The sequence below is a fragment of the Meriones unguiculatus genome, chromosome 17, assembly GCF_030254825.1.
Source record: "Meriones unguiculatus strain TT.TT164.6M chromosome 17, Bangor_MerUng_6.1, whole genome shotgun sequence".
Classification (NCBI taxonomy): Eukaryota; Metazoa; Chordata; class Mammalia; order Rodentia; family Muridae; genus Meriones; species Meriones unguiculatus.
The window spans coordinates 25,055,421-25,081,678 of NC_083364.1; the positions used below are offsets into that span (position 1 = coordinate 25,055,421).

At 44.5% G+C, this 26,258-nt stretch overlaps 1 protein-coding gene across 2 annotated transcripts in view; it reads right to left on the minus strand.

Moving 5' to 3' along the window:
• The window catches only part of Abcc5 (ATP binding cassette subfamily C member 5), a 77,690-nt gene that overhangs the window by 5,491 nt on the left and 45,941 nt on the right, over positions 1–26,258 (minus strand). For both annotated transcript variants that reach the window (XM_060370067.1, XM_060370068.1), the window contains exons 15-28: positions 26,006–26,209; positions 25,093–25,236; positions 22,326–22,428; positions 19,255–19,439; positions 18,649–18,795; positions 18,296–18,425; positions 16,842–16,995; positions 16,633–16,761; positions 15,548–15,734; positions 14,598–14,687; positions 13,598–13,787; positions 5,279–5,438; positions 1,779–1,857; positions 287–400 (exon numbers count right to left, since the gene is read on the minus strand). In XM_060370067.1, the coding sequence (XP_060226050.1) occupies positions 287–400; positions 1,779–1,857; positions 5,279–5,438; positions 13,598–13,787; positions 14,598–14,687; positions 15,548–15,734; positions 16,633–16,761; positions 16,842–16,995; positions 18,296–18,425; positions 18,649–18,795; positions 19,255–19,439; positions 22,326–22,428; positions 25,093–25,236; positions 26,006–26,209 (2,016 nt within the window). The remainder of the gene's footprint in view (positions 1–286; positions 401–1,778; positions 1,858–5,278; positions 5,439–13,597; positions 13,788–14,597; positions 14,688–15,547; positions 15,735–16,632; positions 16,762–16,841; positions 16,996–18,295; positions 18,426–18,648; positions 18,796–19,254; positions 19,440–22,325; positions 22,429–25,092; positions 25,237–26,005; positions 26,210–26,258) is intronic.

The window sequence follows — 26,258 nt, forward strand, 5'->3', positions numbered from 1 at the left end:
TTGAATTCCAAAGGCTTGGGGGACATTAAAAAACAAAACAAAGGAGGCGCTATGAGGAATGTGCTCAAAATATAGTACCTACACATGCAAAAGCTTGAAGAAGAAAAAAGTTGAAACACAGATCCCTCGAACCAGTGTGCCAAGTGGTGTTAAGATTAATTTAGAAACTGCTGCTCAGAAAGTGTCACTGGGCAAAAAGCCTGAGCCTAGCGCTCTGGGCAGGCTGCACCCCAGGCCAGCTCCTCCCCTCTCTCTACCACAAGCCACCTGCATGCGTGCACCTCACCTTACAGTGACGCAGCAGGGCCCTCGCTATGCACAGCAGCTGCCGTTCTCCCACTGAGAAGTTGTCCCCATTCTCCATCACTTCAGATTCAAGTTTCAGAGGTAGCTGGGCAATCTAGAAAGAGATCAGAGGTGAGAAGTGTAGGGATAGGAACCAAACCTTTCCGAAATCTACGGTAGCGGTTGTGGTGGCTCAGACAGTAATCCAGCACTTGGGAGGCTAAGCCAGGAAGTTCAAGTCAGCAGGGGCTACACAGTGAGACCCTATCTAAACCCACCCCACTCCACCCCCGAAAAGAAAGAAATATCCTGAAACAGACGAAAAAGACTTACTCTGGTGTAAAGGACCTATGTGGTCACACATGTACCAGGACCTATATTTTCTAAGGCAATTCATGTTTGTAATATGTGATTCTGTTACTGTCATATCATGAAAATACCCAAGAAATGTAAGATCCCATTGGAGAGTAGGTGCTTAGGTTTGGTTCTGAAAGTATAGCTTTGCAGAAAATGGGGTCCCACTTCCAAAGTCTAAAGCCTGGCCTACACTGGCAGCCTTTTCTTTTTCTAAGCATCATGGAACCTCTTCTTCATATGAAATTGAGGCTACTCTATGTAAGATGGAAAGGAAGGCTCATCTAACTGATTAGGGCAGTGAATGCTGAACTTGGGCTACAGTGCTCCCTCCACTCAAGACCAGTGGTGCCCATCTGCAGATTGGCAAGGGTCTCCTAGGTTGCTCCATGACACCTCTGATCTATGGTACATTGCATGTTACTGAACCAGCAATAAATTATAGATCTTTTGTGTATATGTGGATGTTACACTGTTATAACTGATAGAAATTACTGAGTTCTGACTAGCCATCATTCATATATTCTCAGTCAATGGACACTACGGGGACAATATGGCCATGAGCAGTATTTATAAGTAGGGCTGAGAGACCAACTTTAACATTTTGTTTATTACATTTGTGTGTGTGTGTGTGTGAGACAGAGAGAGAGAGAGAGACTGCGGGTATCTCAGACACTTGTGGAAATTGGTTCTCTCCTTTTTCCATGTCACCCTGGAACTTGAATTCAGTGGTTAGCGACTTGGTGGCACCTTTACCAGGTAAGCATCTCACTGGATGAGACACTGACTTTGGTAAGCATGTGATATTCCTGTGAAACTCCTGCATAAAAGTATTCTTAAAAAAAAAAAAAAAAAGCCGGGCATGGTGCATCTCTTTAATCCCAGCACTCAGGAGGTAGAGGAGGGTAGATTTCTGTGAGTTCAAGGCCAGCCTGGTCCACAGAGTGGGTCCCAAGACAGCCAGGAATACAAGAGAAACCCTCTCTCAAAAAACCCAAACCAAAAGCAAACACATTTTTGCACAGACACGCTGGAGTTGGGGGAAGGGTGGCTGCTGGTGAGAAGATGCCAGCAGAATGAGCAGCTCGCCACATTCCCAGCCTTAGGATTCAAGCACAGCCCTCCCTCAGTTCACTTACACACTCCTTCATGTGCGTTCTCTCTAGGGCATCCCAGATCTGGTCTTCCGTGTACTGGTTGAAAGGGTCCAGGTTTGATCTAGGGGGAAGTATAATAGAAACTGTTCAGAGACCAATGCTTAACTAACTACTTTTTTGTTTGTTTGTTTTTGAGACAGGGCTTCTCTGTCTAGCCCTGGCTGTCCTTTAACTTGCTCTGTTGACCAGGCCGGCCTTGAACTCATAGATCTGCCTCTCAAGTGCTGGATTAAAGGTGTGTGCCACCACCAACTGGAAACAAACTACATTTCAGTGGCTGTCTGTGGTCAAACAAGAACACATTGAAAACTGGATTTCCATTCTGAAGATCACAGGACAGCATAACCTAAAGTTCATCATTTTTATTACTCAAGTAACAAGTTAGCTGCAAAAGTTTATAAATACAAATATGAAAACACAATGGAGAAAGAAGGCGGTGCAACCCGGCCTGGTCTACAAAGCAAGTCCAACCAAAACCACAGAGAACCCTTTCTCAAAAACAAACAGACAAACAAAACCCATCAAGTACAATTTGTGTTACCCATATACTCTTGGATGCAGACTCTACTAGAGAATGATCTCCCAGCGGCTCCCTTGCTGGGTGTGGGACTTTGTGCCCACCTCCCCTCTCCGCACTGGAATTTTGTCTGGTTTGAGCTCGCCCGGGTCTTGTCATGCTCTGTCAACTTCTGTGATCTGTGTGTAACTACCCTGCTGTGTTCAGAAAACATTGTTTCTTGTAATCATCCTTTGGCTCTTACAATCTTTCTGCCTCTTTTGAGTCCACAATGATCCCTGAGCCCTGGGAGGAGGAGCTGTGAAATAGAAATCTCAGGTAGGGCTGATCATTACACAGTCTTATTCTCTGCACCTTGACCAGTTGTGAGTCTCTTTGTTAATCACCATCTACGGCAAATAGAAACTTCTCTGCTGAGGAGAAACTTGGATTAATCTCTGGGTATAATGATGAGTCATTAGACATAAGTTTAATATATGTCCATTTAGGACAGTAATAGTAGATTCTCCTCTAGGGCTTATGACCGATCGAGCCACAGGTTCTTGGAGGCAATAAAGATGCCATGTATAGGTTTGAACTTGTGGAGCAGCCCTGAAATACAGTCAGAAACTGGTTGGTTATTCCATATTAGTGCCACTACTGCACCAGTGGGCATGTCCTGCCTAACCAGTCATTGGCATAGTTCACAGGGTAAATTTGGTGATTCCTTTTTTCCTCCAGTAGCATGTTCTGTGACTCGGGTGTGTAGTGCCCTCAGCAACAGGGTCTTACAGTCAGGTTCTGGAGGATAATCAAGGAGCTGCAAAGTCTATCATGTTCTTTTTTGCTTTTTCATGTGGGGAGGTATGGGATCTCACTTGTTAACATCTCCAAAAGACATTCCATTCCTGGCACTGACAACTGACTTGTTAGCCTCTGGTGTCCAGTACCGGCATTTTGCCATGTTACAGGGTAAATCCATTTCCACGATTTGTGTATGTATGTATTTTAGGAAGTTTCTCCACCAGCTTCCATATTTTTTTGAACTGCTAGCCATCTCCCTCCCTCCTTCGCTGCTTCATTATTACTCCTTTTTTTTTCATTATTAATCTTTCATCCTCTATACCGCTGCACTTTATCTCCCCTCTCTTGAAACATCCCCCTTCACTTAATTTCCTGATCTCCATGAGTATTTCTAATAGAACACACATATCTGGAGACTCAAAGCTGGCATCCACAAATAAGAAAAATACCTATGACCTTCATCTTTCTAAGTATAGGTTACCTCATTCAGAATGACTGCTTCCAGCTCCACCCTTACCTATAAATTTTATATATTTTTTTTAGATTCTTTTATTTATTATTTATATAGTTTGTACCTGCATGTATGTCTGCATGCCAGAAGAGGGCAACAGATCTAGACGGTTGATGAGCTACTATGTGATAAGCTGGGAAGTGAACTCAGGACCTTTGGAAGAAGAACCAGTGTTCTTAACCTCTGAGCCATTTCTCCAGCCCCATATAAAAAATTTTAAAAGTTATTTTATTTGACCGGTATTTTGCTTACATGTACATCTGTATGCTATGTACATGCCTAGTAACCATGAGGGCCAGGAGAGAGTGCTGATCTCCTGGAGCTGGAGTTACAGACACTTGGAAAGCCACCATGCTGGTGCTTAGAATTGAACCTGGGTCCTCTGGAAGAGTAGACAGTGTTCTTAACCACTGAGCCATCTCTTTCCAGCTCAATAATGTTTCTGAATAGTTGAATAATATTCTGTCATGCATATGTATCATATCCAATTTATCATCTGATGGATATCTAAGCTGTTTTCTAGAGTTAATCAAGCAGCAATGAATGTGGATGAGTGAGTTTTTCAGCCATTTCTATTTTGTCTTTTGAGAAGTCTGTTTAGTTCCATGCCCCATTTTTGTTGTTGTTATGTTTTGTTTTGAGACAGACCTGAAACTCAGAGCTCCAACCTACCTCTGCCTCTCAAGTGCTGGGATTAAAGCTGTGAGCTACCATGCTCAGCTTCATGTCCCACTTTTTAAAATGAGTTATTTGTTTTCTTGATGTTTCTTTTCTTTTCTTTTTTCTTTTTTTTTAAAGTTCTAGATACTAACACTCTGTCATATGTTTAGCTGGTTGTAGTGGAAGTTTTGGTTTCTCTGTAAACTCAGTTATAGTACATAAATATGTTTTTGTTTTAACCCTAAATGTGGGATTTTAGTTGGGCTTTAGTTTGACCACAGCAGTTAGTTGTCTTGTGCGGGGCATGGATTTTGCCAGCTGGTAATGGCCTTCCTCTCGGCACAGAAGGGCATGGTCTAGGGTTATGAGGATATAAATATGAGAGCCCAAAAAGAAAAAGTGTGGCATGCAGTGTTTGCACGTGGCATGTAGCAGTTTGGAGAGACCAGAGAGGTGGACAGTGTGGACAGATGGAGAGAAACGCTTCTGCTCAGGGCACAGCAGCTTAGAGGCTACGCATCGTGTTTGCTGTTGCAGTGATTAGGTATGACCCTAAAGAACCCACAAGCCTCTACCTGGGGCCCAGCTGACCACCTGCTCCCTCCCCTGGGCTCTCCACTGCCCTAAGAATGGAGTGGAACACAGAGCTACCATTTGTCCAGGTGGTTCTTATCATCGACCAGGCTTGGAACTTACATTATGTTTGTGAATTTATTTAACCTACACCACAACAGGCCTTCAAAGTACCCACAGTTTAGGGGTGAGAAAACAGGCTTAGAGTTAAGAGTTCATGGGACAGAAATCTGAGTCAAAATCTCTCTAGTGTCTGGACCCCTTGTGGCAGAGCTTGGCTGAGACACCTGGTTAATTAATTACCATGTATAGCAGAAGCTGCCTCACCTCTGCAATAGGAACCAGAAAATCATGGGAAACACTAGACCCAAGGACATGGGATTTCCACCCCAGGTGATGGTTCTGGCATCACCCAGTCCTAAGAGGCTAGGTTCTCACCTGACAGTGCCACTGAACAGTACGGGCTCCTGAGGAATGATGGACAGCTTGCTTCGGAGGTCGGCCAGGCCGATGTCACTGATTCTCACTCCGTCAATCTTGATACAGCCTCCAGATAACTCCACCAGACGGAAGAGGGCCATCCCCAGAGAGGACTTCCCTGGGGAGTCAGCAAAGGAGCAGAGAAAGATAGAACTGGCTTATTGTGATGGCCATCGTCAACCTGGCTACATGTGGAAACAACTAAAACCAAAGAGCCGGGCGCCTAGGTGAGGGCATTTTTTGACTGGATCCTTTGAGGTCTGAAGACCTAAACCTGGGCCACGCCTTTTGGTGGCAGCCCATATAACAGGCATGGAAGAAGGGAGCTTTTGCTTTTTGTCAGCTTGCCCTCCTTCTCCATGGCTAGTTCTTCTATCCTGCTATTAGGACACTCCTTTGCCTGTGTCAAAACCTACTCCTTAAGGAATTCCATGTAGACTGGTGGCCACCTGAGACATACAGCCTTGTGGTCTGAACAACTACCAGGTTCTTGGCCTTTCTGTCATTTCAGCCATTGCTGGACTAGCCAGACCACAGCTTATGCCATTCTTACTAAGTCCTATATACTCAGATATCCACACCATCAACTCTGCTCCATTAGTGAACTCTAACCAATGCAGTTTGGTACCAGGTGTGGTTCTAGAGAAATAAAATTATAAGGCAATTTTTTAAGTATCTGGAATAGGATTTGCAATCTATCAATACTTAGTTACTGAAGGCTTTCCTAGAGGACATGGAGAGTGCTAAAAATCCATGGTGTGAATTATTCGAATAACTTGCTAAATTTGTGTTACTTTCATCACTGTACTCTATACCCATACTTTCCACATCATCTTCCAGGGTCTTGGTGAGACCTCTGACAAAAATCAAGTCAGTATCTTCTCCCCAAAACCTACCAGTCCTGTAGAAATGCTTGCTAATTAGAATTACCCAGGTGAACTCCAGGACACAAAACTTAAAAGAACAACCATAAACCTCATCAAAGAATGGAACCAAGAAGAAAGAACCTAAGGAGACTAGACTAAACACTTGAGTGAAACCCAAAAAAAAAAAAAAAAAACAGACATAAAGCTGATGGAAATGACAGCGACTATCCAAAACGTGAGAACAGAATTCAATCAGGCCATAGAAATGTTGCTCAAGCTGAAATGAAGATGGAACTGAAAAACCCCAAAGCACAACTGCAAAAGAAAGACTTAAGTAGAGTAAGTCTGCCAGAAGACAGACTATCAGTTCTTAAAATAGAGGATCTAGACCAAATGATCTGTTTTCCTGCAGGAACAAAATCCATCTATCTGCAGCCTACAAGAAACACATCTTAACTTTAAACACAGGCACTGCCTTACAGTAAAAGGATAATGGAAGTACTCCAATCAAAATGGGTTTAGGAAGCAAGAAGACATCACTATCTTAATAGCTAACAAAACAGACTTCAAACTAAAACTAATTAGAAGAGGTAAAAAAAAAAAAAAAAAAAGACACTTCTCCTAACCAAGGGGACTGGTAACCAAGACGGTATCACTATCCTAAACATGTGCATCAAACATCAGTGTTTAAAAAAAATCTACTACTGGATTTAAAGACACAGATGAACACCAATCTATTAATACTAGGTGATTTCAATACTTAAAAAGAACAAATTATGGAAGAAATAAACTTCCTGGAACTACATGAAAATGAAAATACAACACAACAAAACCTCTGGGACACACTGAATAGTCCTACAATGGAAATTTGTACTTCAAAGAGTCTTTAGTGTAGAAAGTACTTAGAAAGTACACAAATGGCTTAATGATGCAATTCAAAAAGCTAGAAAAACATCCAGGTGTGGTGGGGCATGTCTTTAGTCCCAGCACTCAGGGAGGCAGAGGCAGGCAGATCGCTGTGACTTCAAGGCCAGCCTGGTCTACAAAGTGAGTCTAGGACAGCCAAGGCTACACTGAGAAATCCTGTCTTGAACCCCAACCCCCCAAAGTAAGAAAAACAAGAACAAACCAAACCCAGTTCTAGCTACCTCACTCACACGACACACTCCAAGGATGAATGCTGTCGTCACATGACTGTCTTACGTTCTTTGCCATCTACTAAGCTTTATCATGGCTTCTTACATCAAACTTCCTCTGAGGCACACTAACCATTGTCCTTTTTGCCAACCACAAAACACTTAGGGTGGTTGATGCCTCTAAACCTTCAACAGCAGTTTAGGTGACCTCTCAAAGGGTACTAATGGACCATCCAACTCATCCCTCTTCTTGGTACTCTGGACATTTTTCTGGGACTGTGATGCCGAAACTGGGGTGTCAACTTGACTACATCCGGAACTAAAGCCCAAAAGTGGAGGGTTCACCTCTGAGGAATTTTTGCTTAATTTAAACAGGAAGATCCCCTTCTAACCTGGATCTTTGAGGTAGGAAGACAAACCTTTAATCCAGATCTTGAGTAAGAAAACACACCCTTAAACTACATCAAATCTAGTCTTCTGCTAGAGACCTATATATTTTATAGTAATGACACGGAAGAGGGAAGTGCTCTCTTTTGCCTGCTTTCCCTCACCTCCCTAGCAAGTCCATTCCTTCACTGGCATTGATCTACTTCTTCCGGACTCTAGCATGTCCTGAAGATCAGCTGAGACATCCAGCCTTGTGGACTGAACAACTACTGGATTCTTGGACTCTCTGTTCACAGCCAACCATTGTTGGATTAGCTGGACCAAAGCTTGCAAGTCATTCTAATAAATCCCTTTCTATAAAGACTCTCTATACTACTGAGATTCATTTTATAAGTTCTGCTACTTTACAGAACCCTGATTAACTCAGGAACTCAGAACTAAAACAGCTAGGCTAAAGGTTTCTCTGCATCAATTAACTTTCTGTCTCACTAGCTCTCAAAGACCCTTAAAGAAACTTCAGATCTGCTTAACATCCTTCAGGATCAACTTGCTTCTTGGGCTGCTGGGGTACTCCAAAAGTAAAGGGGACTAGATCTGACTACTGCTATGGATGGGATCTGTGCCCTCATCCAGAAACAAAGATGCTTCACATAATATTTTGCCCTGTCTTTTAAACTTCTTAATGACGTTCTTCCTGGATCAAATCACTGCCATTACTAGTTCTACATTAGGAAAATGGCTACACTAGCTAGGTCCCTTACAGTGTCCCCTATCATCTGATCTTACCTTGCTCTTTTAGCCCCTGTCTAATTGACTATTTTCAAAAGTTTCTCCAGGAGGGCATGAACACAACTGCTTACTCCACCACAGCAACAAGTTAAAACTCTCCTCCTGCTACATGAAGTCACCCTGACCTATTCCCCCACCCCACCATATCCTAAAGACAGACCCCAACACCCAATTTTGTCCTTCCTCAGCTGGAAACAGCCAAATGAACATAGCATCCCCTCTTCGTTTTGATGCCCTCTGGATCTGGCTAATAACCCAGAAACCTCAGGTGAGCTCAGAGACTCCAGAGAGAAGTCTGTAGATGATAACATCTACAGGCAGAAGTTTCTGACGTGGAGATCAAATACCTCCATTGGCATCTACAACACCGAGACTGTAGGAGAACAGATCTGCAGATGGAATCTTCCACTCCAACCTTCCCCTTTTCTGCCTATGGAACACCAAGCCCTCTACACCTGAGCACACACTCTCCACTCCTGCCAAGAGACAGCTGCCCTTCACTGTTCTCATCAAATGACCATCCTTCTCAGAGGTCAGCCTCTTTTCTTTTCAGGTTACCTCAATCAATTCTAATACAACCATTTGAAGCACTTCATCAATCCTCTTTCCTTGTGGTAGAACTTAGGGTTTGAAGATGGGGCTGCTAAAACAGATGAATTAAGCTCCATGGGTTTAACAGGGCCCAAGAGTAGCAGGGGCCAGGTATTGGTACTGACTGACAAGATGAGTGTAGTTATAATAGGCAGCATAGGCAAAGCCATGTCCAGAATGGCCTGACCTGTGGGCAGGATAGGCAAAGTGATTTATGATGACATGACTCTTCCAGACCTCTGGCACTACCTAATCAATTATGGTGTTTCTAAGTATGATACAGATAAGAAGCATTTTTATTTGATCTGTGTAAGCAGAAAAATCTGCATAAATGAAAGGAAGGCTAAACTGGATCACAGCAGCAAGAAATCTTGGCCTATGAACCAATTTACAGACTGGAGCCAGTTAACAGACCCAGAACCCCTTGAATAAGGTATGGCCAGAAAATAAATCCAAGCAAATTCAAGGGCCTACCACCTCAGTGGCACTTCTAGCAGTTCCGCAGTGTGGGGCATGTAATTATATTCCTTTCTAGATGACAGGCAAATTATTGCACTGGCTCCTCTTACCACCAAGAAAGAAGCACAATGCTTAGTGGGTGTGGTGTTTTGAGTGAGAAGGGCCCACAGGCTCAGGTCTGAACACCTGGTCCCCAGCTAGTGGAACTGTTTGGGAAGAATTAGGAGGTGTGGACTTGTTGGAGGAGATGTGTCACTGGAAGAGGCGGGCTTTGGGGTTCCAAATGCCCACAGCACTCCCAGTTAGCTCTCTCCGTCTTGTGTTTGTGGATCAGGACATAAAGCTCTCAGCTACTGCTCTACCACCATGCCTGCCCGCCTCGGCCATGTTCCCACTATGATGGACATGAATTCACCCTCTGAAACTGTAAGCCCCAATAAACTGTTTCTTCTATAAGTTGCCTTGGTCTTCACAGCAACAGAAAGGTAACTAGGACAGTGGGCCTATTTGGATTCTGGAGACAGCACATTCCTTCCTCACTTGGGTATGTTACTCCAGCCCTTATACCAAGTGACTCAGACAGGTTTGAGTAGCGCCTGAAGAGGAGAAGGCTCTAAAACAGATCCAGGGTGCTGAGCTTCCACCGGAACTATATGATCCAACAGACCTGATGGTACTTGTCAAGGGCAGACAGGAATGCTGTTTGGAGCCTTTGGCATTCTGTTGGTGAATCACAGAGGAGTCCCTTGGCATTTTGGAGCAAGGCTCTACCGTTATCTGTAGACAACTGTTCTCCCTTGCAAACAATCCTTGGGTCTCCTATGGGGCCTTAGTAGAAAATGGACACTTGGCTATGGGCCACGACATTACTATGCAACTGAGCTGTGCATCATGAGCTGGGTAGTATTTGACCCACCAAAACATGAGGTAGGATGTGAACAGTAGCCATCCATTAGTGTTGGAGGTTGGTCTGGTGCTCTGTACACAAATGCTGAATTTTGAGCCCCAATATTTGCTTGTAGTCCAAATGAGTGTATTGTCACATACACCAGTCTCTGTTGCTTAAACTTTGCTCCTTAATTATCTCTGATTGGTTAATAAGGAAGGCTGGACAGCCTGTAACTGCGCAGAAGAGAAGTAGGAGAGACTTGGGTTCCCAGGCTTAGGGTTCTCAGGTAAGGACCATAGATGGAAGAGAAGAGAAAGAAGGAGAAAGTTGGAGAGAAATAACGTGGCATGATGGAGCAGATCCAGCCTAGACAGGACAACTAGTTGGCAAGTAAGTTGGGGAGTATTGCTGGGAGGTAGCCAGACTACCTTAGAAAATTAGTTTAAATCATACCTGCCCAGTTATTATGCTTAAAGGTTGTTTAAATAAACCAATAGGAAGTGCCAACTGGAAGTGATTGGACCTTGGTAGGTTCCTTTTAATCCCAGCACTTGAGAGGCAGAGGCAGGCAGATCTCTGTGAGTTCGAGGCCAGCCTGGTCTACAAACTGAGTTCCAGGAAAGCCAGGGCTACACAAAGACAAAGATGCTAGTATAAATAAAATAAAAATAAATATAAAAAAAGAAAGAAAGAAAAGAAAAACTTAAAAGGTTGCTTAAATACCTATGGTTTCCACATTACAATGCCTTCTGCTCTCAAGCAGGCACCTAGAGCCTCATGGGGTGTGCCCTGTGATTGGTTGACTGAGGAAGAGAAGACTAGGGCCTGCTTTACTGATGGCTCTGCCTGTTGTGCAAGAAGTGGACAGCTTAGCATTAGAAGTCCTTCCTGGGACAACCCTGAAAGACGCTGCGGTTTTAATGAGAACGGCCCTCAGCTACTGCTCCCGTGCCATGTCTGCCTGCTTGCCGCCATGCGCTCTGTCACCACGATCACTAACCCCCTGAAACTGTAAGCAAGCCCCTAGTTAAATGTTTTCTTTTGTAAGTTGCCTTGGTCACGGCAATAAATAGTAACTAAGACAGACACCAACAAAGGGGAATCTTTACAGTGGGCAAAACTTTGGTTAATACATGTGGTCATGCATTTTGCTTGGAAGGAGAAATGGCCAGAAGTATGACTATTTGCTGTTCATAGGCTGTAGCCAATGGACTAGCTGGGTGATTGGGGATCTGGATAGAACATGATTTTAAATACTGATGAGAAAGACATCTATGAAAGAAGTATGTAAACACATCTCTCCAAATAGTTGAAAGATGTGAAGATACTGTGTCCCATGTAAATGCTCATCAAAGGTGACTTCGGCAGAGGAGTTCAATAACCAAGTACATAGGGTGACACATTCTATGGACAGCCAGCTGCTGCCTTTTTAAAAGGATTTACTTATTTATTAATTAATTTATTTATTTTTATTCATTATGTATACAATATTCTACCTGTATGAGTATCTGCACATCAGAAGAGAACAACAGATCTCATTATAGATGGTTGGGAGCCATCATGTGGTTTCTGGGAATTGAACTCAGGACCTCTGGAAGAGCAGTCAGTGCTCTTGACCTCTGAGCCATCTTAGAGAGATGGCCCAACAGTCAGCTTCTTTCCTAGCCATCCCTGTCTTTCCCCCAATAGGTCCATGAATAAAGTGGCCATAAAGGCAGGATGGACGTTAAGCATGGGCTGGACAACATGGGCTTGCGCTCACTAAGGCGACCTGGCTGCAGCTGTTGTTGAATGACAGATCAGACAGCAACAGAGATCAACACCAAGCCGCTGACACACCATTCCCTAGATACCTAGTGGCCAGTTGACAACTTGAGTACACTGGACCACTTCCTTCTGGAAAGGGCAGTGATTTACAATGCTTTGTCCTTACTGCAGCAGATACTTTTGCTGCTCATGAATTTTCTCTCCCTGCATATAATGCTGTCTAAACCACCACACATGGAAAACCATCATCCACAGACTATAGAATGCAATCTCCACTGTTACAGTAGTCCACACAGGCACTGCTTCTGACCAAGGAACTCATTTCACAGCCAGAAGAGTGACAGTGGGCCCATGGTCATGAAATCCATTGGTCTTACCATCATCCCTGCCATCCATAAGGATCTGGCTGGAGAACTGCACTTTTTTTAAAAAAAGTAATTATATGTATTTTATGTTTATAAGTGTTTTACCTGCATGTGTATGTGTATGGTATGTGTGGCCTGGTGCCCACTGAGGCCAGAAAAGGGCACCAGATCCCCTGGAACTGGAATTAAAGACAGTTGTGAGCTGTGGGTCTTCTGCAAGAGCAACTAGTACTCTTAGCTGCTGACCCATCTGTTTCCAAAACCTCAAGTTCTGCCAGCCTAGAATTCATAGATAGTGTTTCTTCCTGGAGACAATACAAACATTCTATTAAACTGGAAGCTTAGGCTTTCCTCTGGCTACTCTGAGCTGATCTGATACTAGGTCAAGAAAAGTTTCTACCTTTAAGGGGACACAAGCTCCTTATCTATAATTGTCCACGCCTCTGGCAAATAGGAGGCAGCAGTAGATCCTACAAAGGAAGGCCCGAGAATTCTTCACATATTTTGACTGCAGGACTATTCAAGAAAAATTGGTAATGGTTCAATTCTCAACAAACTTGGGATGGTTAAATATAAATTATGGTACATCCATTAAATAGAACAGTATATTACATCACATAACAATTGTTAAGTAACATGGCAAAACACTGATGGTTCTAAAAGAAGGCCACAGAACTAACTGGTGTATAAAACGGCCACCTTTGTAAACATGTGTTAACAGAAAAATACTATCAAGAGACCCGCCTAAATGTCATCAGTGCTCATCTGCAGTAGTAGTTCGTGTGCTTTCTTCTACTGTCTTTTGCCACGTGCTCCAAGTATTCTGTTCTGAGAATACGTGACTGAAAATGCACTGCCTGTCCTAAGAGCAAGGCCAAAAGCAAACTTAGCTGGTTTCAGAGGGGCCTGAGACAATAATGACTTGTGTCTCAGGGGTTGGTTTGTAAACATGAAAGCAATCTTTGACAAGCTCCTATGTGCTGGCCAAAGATTAAATCTGGATCACTTCCAACCAGTGCAGTCCTTACCTGACCCTGTTCGTCCCACAATGCCAATCTTCTCCTTGGGCTTGATGGTGAAGGACACTTTCTTAAGGACCAGAGGGAGATTTTCCCTGTATCTCATTTCTGCATTCTCAAAGGTTACTTCTCCCTCCTGGGGCCAGTCAGGAGGAGGAGCCTTGTTCTTGATTCTGGCAGGTGCTTCCAAAGAGAGAGTCTGAGGAGAGAGAGTATGCTTCAGATTCTTGTGGGCTAGCAAAGCTTATCGGAGAGGGCAAGCACAGCAGTCATGGCAGCTTGCCACCATGACCTCTGCTATCAAAGAGTATTTGTCACTAAATGCTTACACCCCATCGACACAGACAGAGACGCAGCACATGGCCACTACAGTGGTCTGCAAACGCCTGCTTGCACAACACGGCAATGACCTTCGGGAAGTGCTAAGGGTGGAACCTGAGGCCCTCCCATCACTCAGCAAGTTTTCATTGGAATTCTCTGAAAATATTCCACTTGAAACAGAATTCCACCAACTAAACACCACTGGCTTGAATTAAAACTGAAGTAAGCTACTCAAGATTCACTGAACATCTAAATCTGATGGCCAGTCTAAGAAATACAGACTGCTACACAAGCCATCACGGCAGTGTGACCTACACAAGCCACCATGGCAGTGTGATCTGTAACAAGCCATTTCACCTTTCTGCATCTTAGTTACTCATTTACAGATTGTGCAGAACAAATCTGGCCCTGGGAACCCATTCCTGCTGCAAAAGGCTGTTATAACTTCCTCTGTAATGTTGTCATTGTTAACTCTAGAGAGCTGCCAGTGAACATGAGTTCTCAACTAAACAGAATTTACAAATCTGTTAAGGAACTTTTATGGCGATCCCTTTTATAGTCTAAGCATGTGGTTGAGACTGCTGATCCTTTTAGCAGGGCATGAGACAGGCGGAGAACAAAAGGTTCCTCCTCCCCAACATCCGTGAAAGAAGGAACACAACTCCAGCAAGGCCTGAGCCCTCCTGACCTTTATGTAGTGGTTGATCCTTTCCACCGAAGTGAAGCGTGCTTCTGTCTCAGATGCCAGTCTAACTGTAAACTGGAAGAGTCCGGTTAGCTGAGAATGGGAAACAAAAACGGAGAATGTATCACACTGGACAGAGAGAACTTCCTGCACCTGCGGGGCCATGAACAGGGGGCTGCTGGAGCGCACACATGGGGCACAGAGTCAGGGCCCAGTGGTTTCCTTGCACTTATTACCACATGCACTACCCTCATCACAGTGCACAGCACACAAAGGTGCACCATGCTCTTAGGTCACTGCACTCCTGGACCCAAAGGGCTTCCAGGAACACACATCTGAAGCTGGGTAACTTCTGAATCACTGACTTTAGCTTCAGCCTGTTTGTGGCAACCACACAAATTGGTTTTGAGTTCTTCGAGGGCCTTTAATCATCCCTAGGGATGAGAAGGCTTAGTCTTATAACATTGGTGTAATACAAAGCCACTTTTAAATGTTTCCTTATGAAGATAATATGTTTTTTTTTTCTTTCCTTCTCTTCTTTCCTTTCTTCTTCTTCTTCTTTTTTTTTTTTTTTTTTTTTTTTTTTTGAGACAGGTCCCTACTTGGCTGTCCTGGAACTTGTTATGCAAACAAGGCTGACCGCAAATCATAGAGATCCAGTTTTCTCTGCCTCCCAACTGCTGGTACTGAAGGCATATATTTCTGTGCCAGGCCAGGTGGCACATATCTTTAATCCCAACACTCAGAAGGCTGAGGCAGGCAGATTTCTGAGTTCAAGGCTAGCCTGGTCTACATAGTGAGTTCCAGGACAAACAAGGCTACAAAATGAGGCTCTGTCTCAAAACAAACAAGCAAGCAAACACATTTATCTACTATACACAGCATTTATTTTAATTCTAGATTCAACTCCCCACCTCTCTTCCTAGTCATATGCCCCCAGCCCAGACACTGACCTGCACAGCGTAAGAGATGGCCAGGCCGGCATAGGCTGGGGGAATCTGTCCGTGCATGAGAACAATCATCAGCCCAGTGGTGGTGATCAGGGCGATACTGATGAGGTCCAGCCGCACTGCCAGCCACCTCATTGCACAAGTGAACAAGAAAAAAGGAGCTTGGTTGTCATCCAGTAGCTCCTGATACCTGTGAGAAAAGATGGAATGACAAATGGATAAATAAAGAAAGTACCAAATGACCGCACTCAGGGGCTGATGTCAGACCTTCAGGACCTCAGAATGGAGGGCAAGTACTTTCCGCTTGTCAACCAAAAGAATGGCCTAGAAGCTTCGGAAGCACAGGCCTTATATGACAGGACACAGGGTGCTCTCATGCTAGTCACCCTTTGAGAAACACTAACACCTACACTAGAGCTGTTGTCACACACGAGACAATTTCAGAAAGTTTTTCATCTGTCTGTGTGCATGTGAGCCTCTGAAGGCTTGAGAATCGTCGCTGACCACTCTTTCATCTTACTTACTGAGGCAGGGTCTCTGAATCAAACCTAGAGCTTGCCAACATGGCTGGTCTACCTTATCAGCTCACTCTGTGGATATTCTGTCTCAGCCTTTTTATGCTGAAATTACAGGTGAGCTACATAGCATGCCCATCTGTCAAGTACATGGGTTCTGGGCACCTCAGCCCCCAGTGCTCACAATTGTATAGTGAGTGCTATACAAACCATACAGCCCTTAAAGTTTTAAAAGGCTTACTACAAAAAGTCAGTCTTTTTCTTACCAATTTCTGGGTACCTAGTTCCACTTTCCACAGATAGCTCCAGTTTCTTACATATCCCTTCAGAGGTATACAAATGTATGCAATCCTCAAAGGACAGAGTGTCAGATACCCACATCTGTCTCCTGGTCTGTGTTTCTGTCTTTTTATTTTCTCAGAAGCAGTCTTAGCGAGTGGCTGAGTTTTAATCAGAGACAGTTCAGTTCCATCAGCAACACCTTTTTGGATGAGCTTTCTGACCCCGAGCTCTAGCCTTGAACAGCCTCTTAGGGTTACTGAGACTGTCAAGATGGCCCCCGACAACACTGACCTGTGCAGAAACTCCTGGCCTCGGTTATAGGCGTGGATGGTGGCGAGGCCCTGTATGCTGGACGTGATGTGGGAGAGGAAAGGAGACTGTGTGATGTTGTCCAGACGCTTCAGCTCACGGATCAGAACCCTGTGAGGGACGGACTCTGTGTCACAGGAGGAGACCAGCACCCATGGCCTCTACCCTGGCCCTGTGTGCATCCTATTTACCTGGCGACAATGTGTAGAACTGAAAAGAGGATGAAGAGAGGCCCCACTGCCACAAGGAACCATGGGAAGACTCCTGCGATCATTCCAACACAGAAAAACACCAGGATCACATTCTGGATAAACATCTCGGCCTGGAATGGCAGGCGCACATCCACTGCAGAGACCAGGAGAGAACAAGCTTCAGACTCTTGGAACCCACAAGCAAGGAAAATGCAAGTAAATAGTGGTCTTCCTCCTCCATCCTCTCTCTCGGTTTAGTTTTCCTTACTCCTAAACACTTCTCCTCTACAAAGTATTGTACATGTATGTAAAACACTTGAAAATAACATGCAAAAAGGAAAGCAAAGATCATCTATGTTCTTACCAACACAAATTTAAACAAAAATTTAAACATGTGTGAGCCTTGAGGAAGCATACACAACCTTCAAAAGCAGTATCTTCACCCCCTTTTAAAAAAGATTTATTATTTATACAGTATTCTACCTGCATGTGTGCCTGCAGGCCAGAAGAGGGCACCAGATCTGACTATAGATGGTTGTGACCCACCACGTGGGTGCTGGGAATTTAACTCAAGACCTTTGGAACAACAGCCAGTGCCCTTAACCTCTGAGCCATCTCTCCAGCCCCTCTTCATCCCTTTCTTTGGGCAGAGGTATCTTTGTCATAAACACTGCTGGTATTTTTTTTTTCCTTCTTTTTGAGAAAGGATCCTAGTATAAAGCTCAAACTTGTAATCTTTCCACCTTAGACTCTGATGCAAGGACTGAACCAACAGGTCTAGTGCTCATGTCTGAATGTGCATGTGCAGTGTGCCTGTATGTACAGAAGTAGAAACATGGTGTGTTCCAGTTCTGGTACTGAGTCTGTTCCCAGTTCCTCTTACTTTTGCCCATAACCTTACATGGCCTACTGGCCCTGGGAAGCCAAACATTGTGCAGCAGATAAAAACTAACTTTGAGGTGAAAGGATCTGAGCCCAATTCACAACCTGATCACCCTAATAGCTGTATGATCTTGGGCAAGCTACTTGACTTTCTGTGTACTCAATGGGTGAAATAACAGATGCCTCCCAGGGCTGTTGTGTGGGTTTTGACAGGGTTGTTTGTTGCAGGATATAACCAGATTCTGGATGACGGAGAGTTCTGAGTTCTGGGGCAGACACAAGAAAGCCCATCAGACACTGCAGGTGCACGCTGGGACTGCAGACAGCCCTCCTAAAGCCCCACTGCTAACTCAACCCTCCCACCTTGTGTTCACACAGGCACAATGAGAACTCAGACAAAACATCCATGAATGCCAGACTCTCAGTCTCAGGAGAGACAAAGCTGCACCTTCTCTCTTTTTTTTTTTGGGGGGGGGGCTGGAGGGGGGACAGAACACAGGAGGTCTAGAGGCAGTCAGCACTGCTTGTACTCCAGAGCATAAGAGAAAAGAAAGGTTGCCAGTGAGTGATACCTTCATCCATGTCTTTGGAAAAGCGGTTGAGAATCCTTCCCGTTGGAGTAGTGTCAAAAAACTTCATGGGGCTCCGAAGAATCCTCCGGAAAAGCTCGTCATGGAGCCGGGAGGAGGCTCTCAGTGTTCCCTGGGGAGCAGAGACAAAACGATCAGGCCCAGAGACCTGCATATTCAAGGAAGGATGAATTCCTACTCCTGCAGGTGACCAGCGTGCAGACAGCCATTCCCAATGCTGGGGAAGTACAAATGGTCAGACACAGGTGACTCAGGGGAAGCTGAAGCTCTTTCAGCAGGCCCACCCTATTACGCACACGCACCACGCCAAGCCCACCCCACCCACTGCGGTATACCTTAACAAAGACAACTCCTCGAATGGCTTTCAAGACTAGCATGACGACCATGGAGAGGGCATAGATGCTCGCGTAGTACTGCATGAAGGGATTGTCCTTCATGCTCTCGCTCACGGTGCTTCTGTTCCCTTGAGACACTGTGGTGTTCTGTTTGGAGGGAAGGTACCATGGGGTGAGATTCCTGACATAGCTAGGTCACTTTCAGCTCAAGGAGAGAGCCATAGCAAGTGACCTGGGACCTGGTCGTGGCAAACTCAAAGCAATCTTGCTGAGCACTTCTATTTCCAGTGGGTGAACAGAAAGAACCTGCCACTGTCCTACTTCCTGACTAGCGCTACTGCTTCTGGGTTGGTCAGAGCCTTTTTTTTCTGTTCTGTGAGACTACATTAAGTATCCCTTCCCTGATCTGGAACACTCCTCTTCACTGCTTTCTTTCCTTTAAATTACCTTCTAGTTGATACATAAAACAAAGTTACACATATTACCAGAGTATCCCATTATGTTTCTGGTGCTTCTTTTTAGTGAAAAGTATAGAAGTTTCCCTAAGGAAACTAGGGAGACAAGGCCACATCATCAGCTATAACTCTCAGTAATGAGTGATCTCACCCCACTTCCTTGCTTGATCCAGTAGCTCAACCACCAAGTGCTGAAGGCAGTGCTGCCCACATTCAGCATGAAAAGGACCATGATGACCAGGAAAGCCAAGGGACCCCCTGCGGCCTGGATGTAGACGCCATAGACTGACCAAGGCACAGAGCCTTGCCCTTTCTCCTCCACTTGCACGAGCTGCCCTAGGAAAGAGGAAAAAAAACATGACCTTAGAAGGGAAGAAAATGGAATAAAACTTTGTAGGAAGATGTGGGTTTGGTTGAGGCACTACACTGGCCCAAAAGACCCATCCATCACTGAGTTTAGTCACAGAAATCAGCTTAGTGCGCAGCAGGAAGACCAAGTTGGCCTGTACATAACTTAACTAGCTAAGCTGTAGCCAAATAATGAGGTAATTGGGTAAGTTACTGCCAATTACATTGTTTTCTACTCTGGACTTCTTTCTATATGTGCTAGAGCACAGTGTTGGCAGGAGTTTTCAGAATTTGGGGTTTGGAACAAGGTCCAACTGATGAATCATTGTTTTCCCCAAAGAAACTCTTTTCTTTTCACTGTCTAGGGACTTTTCCCTTTTATAGGGCTATTCCCTTCAAACAAGACAACCTAGACTCTCAAAGGACGTCAGATCAAAATTACCTCCTCGACAAAACACTCATTCACTGAACATTTTTTCAGAACCATCTATGAGAGGAGGTCCCACGTGGGCCTTTCAGAGCCTCGCTGAGGAAAGAGTCACAGTCTGGAGGACAGGCCAATGAAACATGGGAACATGTACTAAATGCAACAGCAGAGCCTTTCATTCCTCTTCAAGGTCAAAGGCACAAACATTAGGCCATTTTCCTAACCCTTCTTGTGATGGCTATCATTAGGTTTTAAGTCTAATTACTGTGCTTAAGAAGTCTGTAAATCAAAATTACCTCTTATTAAGTTTCAAAACCAGGACAAGCAGATGAGGTGCCTATCTAACATACCAAAGAGGTTTTCCCAGCATCCCTCAGTCCCTGCCTGTTACAGGGTAGCTGGCATACCCTGCCGTCAACATGAACTATCCAGCCCAGGGCCTCACCTTTCCCCAGAGGCTCTTCCCTATCTAATCTAGACAGTTTGGTTACCAGCACCTTTTTGTACCTTTGGCCTCCTGACTGCTGCACCTGGTTCCCTTCTCTCTCCCCTCCCCCTCTTCCCTCTCCCCACAAGGTTCAGGGTCATGACCACTCTGTACTCTCCCAGACAATCTGCCTCTGTGTCTCCTTTTTATCTACAATAAACTTTCTCCCCCACCATACCCAGGAGCAGTGATGTCCTTTCCTTTCCTTTCCTTTCTATTTTTATTTTCACTCACCTTTTACCTAAAAGCCTCACTGGGCCAAAAACAGATGGCTTCCTGGATTGTTAAGGGCCATCTTGTCCTGTACAATTTTAACAAGACTGTTGTTTATGCACAATGTTAACCTCTGCTTCTGCTTCTACTTCTGTACCTGAGCCTGCTTGTTCAAGAAAACCCTGACATCTACAAGACATGTTTGCTGAGAGCTCCTCATTATGCTTCAGAGAAGATACATGCTTATACTTACACAGAACATAACCTTCTGCCTACAGGATACATGCCTGCACACAGATGGGATGTAACTTCACGCTTCTTTGCCTGTATAAACCCCTGACTTTTTGTGGCTTGATGATATATCCTGGGAATCCTGAGTCCCGGGTGTAGCCCTAGGAGGCTAGTATCTAAATAAAAAGCCTCTTCTTTATTAAAATTATTCTTGGTCAGACTGGGAATCTCTGACTGACCCCAGAACTATATATAACATTAGTCACTTTGGATTCCAGAAAGAACAAAACCTCACAAGACAGGCAGTTCTCACCCAGGAGGGTAATTATCCAAACAAGGAAAGCTGCAGCTGTCTTGTAACCAGACAGATTCCTTCAGAACTAGGATAAGGACACACAAGAACCGCTCTGACTAGGGCTGCTTTAATGTGGACCACTTGTCTCATTGTCTCCCTCTATTTAATCCTAAAGCTCATGTCAGGACCCTGGAGGTGAACTTGGGGTCACTGGACCCTTTATCTGTACCTCTTCTCAAAGTAGCCACACTAAATAAATGTCCTTTGTTTTGTTTTCATCATTACTTGGTATACTCAGAACTAGTGGCTGAACCACTTATTGGTGCTACTAGAACCCAGGCTTTCATCCTAAAAATTCCAGTTACAAGGTAGGGAGGTGACTCAATAAAGAGATCATTAAGCAAACTGCATTCCCTTTTATTTCAAAGGTGATATGTGCTTCAAATACACAGACATGAAAATGCTACATTACTGCAAACAGTTTCTTAGACCCTCAACATCCAGGCAAGGAAGTCCAAGCAGTAAAACTGCCACCTGTAACTTTTCTAGAGCTCTCTGCAATGAGCCTACTGGTCTAGGACAGTCTCTGAGGATGGGGCATGCTGGATACCTCAGCTTTAACTGGGATTCTAATCGTAATGAGCATAGTTTTTTTTTTTTGTTTGTTTTTTTGTTTTTTTTTTAAAGCCTTTAGACATGTAAAAATAGCTTAGTCAGGATCCCATCTACAGCCAAGGCTGCTTCTGATAACCAGAAGCAGTGACATCACTCACTCAAGATAACTAGCATAGTCCTAGAACCCCATGATGCCTGGACAGTATATAAGCAGAAATCAAGGGCTCTGGTCTGCTCTGCACATCCGGAGAGACACCGGCTGTTCTGCCCTATGGCTGCAGAGTCTCCCCAGGATCCTGACCCTCAAATCAGAGACTTCTTCGAGAGACTAGACCTGGCCTTCAGCTGGGATTCACGTATCTTCAAGTACAGAGGTGAACAGAAGGGAGGAAGGAAGGCTCACTCAGGATGACTCAGCTGTAATCACCCACAGCTAACTCCACCCTTGAAGAAAAGCAAAGGATCAAAGGTCATCTTATTTCCCTTGTTTGGCACACCCTGGGTCCCTCAAATATTATCTTGAACTTTGTTATTCAAGAAATGAAACAGACAATGGCATGAAGCATCATCCATCTCCTGATAAATGACACTCAAAAATGTCCTTACCTTCCTCTGACTTCACTGCCTTCTCTTTCTTCACTGACCCTGGCTTAGGGCCCTTGTCTTGCGATTTCTTCTGTGAACCACTAGCTTCCTTTTTTGAATTAATCTAATAACATAAAAAAAAAGTCCTCTAGTCATAAGATGTTCATTCAGATGAATGGGTACAGGATACATATACATACTCATTGAGCTAGTAATATAAATACACTCAAGTTCTTACTCGTTTTGATACCAGGTTTCTGTGCTATGCCCACACTAACCCTGATCTAGCTCAGCCTCCTGAGTGGTGGGATCACAGGACAGACACCATGACTGGCACAACTACTTTCTTAAGAAAGCTGCCTACAATAATATACAGTAATTTCTTGTACTAACTCAATCTCTTAAAGTTTGGAGGATCCAGGTTTATTATCATTAAAAAATCCACCACAACATATTTAATATAGGAAAAGAAGTTTATTATAAAAGGAGAGAGGAAAGAGAGGAGGGACACCCCAGAAAGAAGAGAAACCAAGAAAGAGGACGCATGCTCACAAATTCACAGGGCTGCCTTTATCTTGCATGCTGGCCACAGGTAATGATGTCAGGTTGCTGGGCAACCTAGAAGCAGGCTATTGGCTTGTGAACTAACATTACAAGGTTCCTACCCTGTTAGTCCACTGACATTTATTCTCTTCTAAGCCATTTAAAACCTAACCTCCCCAAACATTTTATTCTTCAGTTTATCCCAGTGATTAAGTACCACTGGAGTCACATCCTTTCTCTGACCTGCCAAATACTCAGGTCCAGAGAGGCCCCATTTCCCTCTGCTACCACAGAAAAACCCCAACTTCTCTGCTTGCTTTGCAGGATCTCTGTATTCCGGCACTAATCTAGGCACATAGGCTCCTCTCCCATTGCACTATTTCCTGTGTCTCCTACTCTCCAGCCACACTTGACTTCACACCATCCCTTAACCATAGTGCAAATTCCCACTGCTGTGCCCTTGTCCCCTCCTCGTTCCAATCTCAGTCATGGCTGTCCCTATTCAGATGGGCTCAAATGTTACACTCCGTGTAAAGCAATTTACACTTCTTTGCAATTAAGTTCGCCTGCCCCTCAGGAATCTTAGCACACTGCAGTATCCGGTTAGAGCTACCTATAAGATCAGGAAAGCACTGTTCTACCCTACATCACCTACCATCCTTCAGGGGCAAAGGTGAGATCTCACAGGGGGTTATCCACTACTCAGTGCCTACTGTCAGAACTGCATAGAACAGGGCACAGAGGCATTCATCAAACTGAATCTGTGGCCAAACAAACAAACAAAAAGTTCTGCTACATCCTTAGAAAATTTCCTCCAAATTCAACTTTACATGAAATGGCATAGCCCCAGCAGCCTTACCACTAGACTTTCAAAACACGCACTGAGATTTAAAAAATATAAAATCTAGATAGAGCTGTATCTGGGATAGAAGAAAGGGCTCTGAATAGATTTACTGCAATACTTGAGAAAATGCACTGTCTAAAAAGATATTAGCATCTGTGGATCACCTACTGGGGGAAGCCCATTACTTTTTACTTAACGCAACAACTGTGAGTAACCAATATGATGTGTGTATCAGGGTACCTGTGCTGTATGGTGTGCATGTGGAGGTCAGAGAACAACTTTTGGGCTCTGGGAATTGAATGCAGTAGCTAAGCTTACAAAGCCAGTGCCATTATCCACTGAACCATTCTAATGGACCTGCAAGTGACATTGGGAAAGCATGCTCCCAGTTCAATGGTCTTGCTGCTCACTATCCTTTTGCTTCGTGGACAATTCTGTATTTTAGCTTCTCTTTCTAATTTTCCCCTCCAAGTGTGCAAAGATGAGGCAACAACCTGAAGAGTGCAAAGCCTCCCAGAAGCCATAGCAGATCACTAAACATAAATCTGGATCTTTGTGTCTCTGTGCATGTCAGTGGTGATTCCAGGAAGGCTGGATGACTATCAGCCCAACCAACCAGTTATGCACAGTTAGCTGCACTGTGTGTGAAATCACGAAACAGAAAAGCTGAGGCAAATCCCAGTAACATCCTGCTTTCATTCCATGTCAGTCTCCAAATGACCTGGCTAACAGCAAGGAAGATCAAATGCCAGCCTTAGTTGCTCTCAAGACCTGGGGAGAGAGGGCCACTGGCCGGAAGCAAGCACAGCCTCTGGGACAGCTGTGCACAAGCTGTATTCTGCCTAGCTTGGAGCCTGTGTGAATGCAGGGAAAGCTGACACCTCTGGGTGCTGCACTGGAGGTGGGAGCAAGTACAAAGAAATGGGGAATCAAGCTATCCTTACCAGCAAGCTGCTCAGCTCGCCTGAGCCTCTAAGACTGAAAGAGAATCATATTTGGCCACATAACTCCAATACAATGCCTAATGAAATGGTCTCTAAAGAACTTAAGCCAGTAACCAGAGCATCTAAGTGCCAAATCAGGATCCAGGATCCAGGATGCCATGGATCCTTTCCAAATGTACACAGTAATTGCCTTCCCCTGACACCTTGTTCTCTCACTTGTCTGTCAAAGAAAGGCTCATGCTGCTTAGTCAGGGTTTAAGGAGCAAAGCTGTGAGCACATAGTCACTCCAGTTCTCGCCCCCTCATCCTGCTCTCCCACGGGAAGATGAGCAGGTGAGCACAGCACAGAAGTGTGGACATGGGAAACCACAGGCAAACAGTTAAACTGAGCTCTTCCTACTCCGGTGCCATCATGTCTCCCTATGTAGAAATGAGATACAAACCCAGAAAACCTTACCTCAACTGGGGGTGTCTCTCCCAGTAACAGGTTATTAAAAATAGTTGCGTAATCCCCATTTAAGTTCATCAGCTCCTCGTGGGTACCTCTTTCTGTAATGCAGCCCTCTCTCATGAAGATAACTTCATCACAATCAACGAGGTACTGGAGACAGCAGCAAGGACAACACAGAATTGCTGATATTTATGCAAACACATTCAAATACCCAGTCTTAGTCTATGTCTGAACCAGAAATGGTTTGGCTGCCCATTTGACAACATGAGGATATTTTACATTGTTAAAATAAGGGGAGATACCCCACTGGCTCATGGTGGATCAACACCTGAATGCACAGAGCAGACCACCCACAACAAAGAACCAGCAGCCTGCAGTGTTAACTGTCTCGAGACCTTTGCTTTACTGTACGGTGTCCTATGACACAGTGCTAATTGTACTTCTTATGCATTCTGATGGTGGAGCTACACAAACTCCCCATTAAATCGTGAATCCTGCCTGAGTGTGGCCAGCCTGGTCTCAAATAAATTAACTAACTAATTCAAATCCTTTCACTGCATGTAGAAATTAGTGGTTTTTCTGGAGCAAAAAGGGAGATCGGGACTCCCAACCTAACCTGACAACTCAGACAGCAACAATCTGAGCAGATCTCTAAAATAAAGACCTGTCATTGATCAGGAGGCAAAGTGCACACTGTGCTTACTGTTCGCACACACAGACACTAGCATGAAGCTTTCTGCCAGACCAACTCATTCCCAACCTCTACTTCTAGATGGCCAACTGCAGGACTGGTTCCCTGGCTATTTGCTGAGGAAATGAAAACAGTTAACTCTAGGAATCTCTACTTGTCTCACAGAGATACCTGGCCCAAGCCCACCCTTTTACCTATGTGAGCTGCCTAGGAGAGAATGTACCATACCTGTAACTGGTGTGTAACAAACAGAACCGTCTTAGACTTGAGGTGCTTCCGGATAGCACTGTTAAAGATGTGGTTGCCTACATGGGCATCTAAGGCACTGAGCGGGTCATCCAGGATGTAGATGCTTCTGTCACTATACAGGGCCCGAGCAAGGCTGATTCTCTGGCGCTGCCCACCACTCAGGTTGGCTCCTCGCTCTCCAATCTATGAACCCAAAACCAAAGCAAGGAAAACCTTTATCTTCAATGCAAAA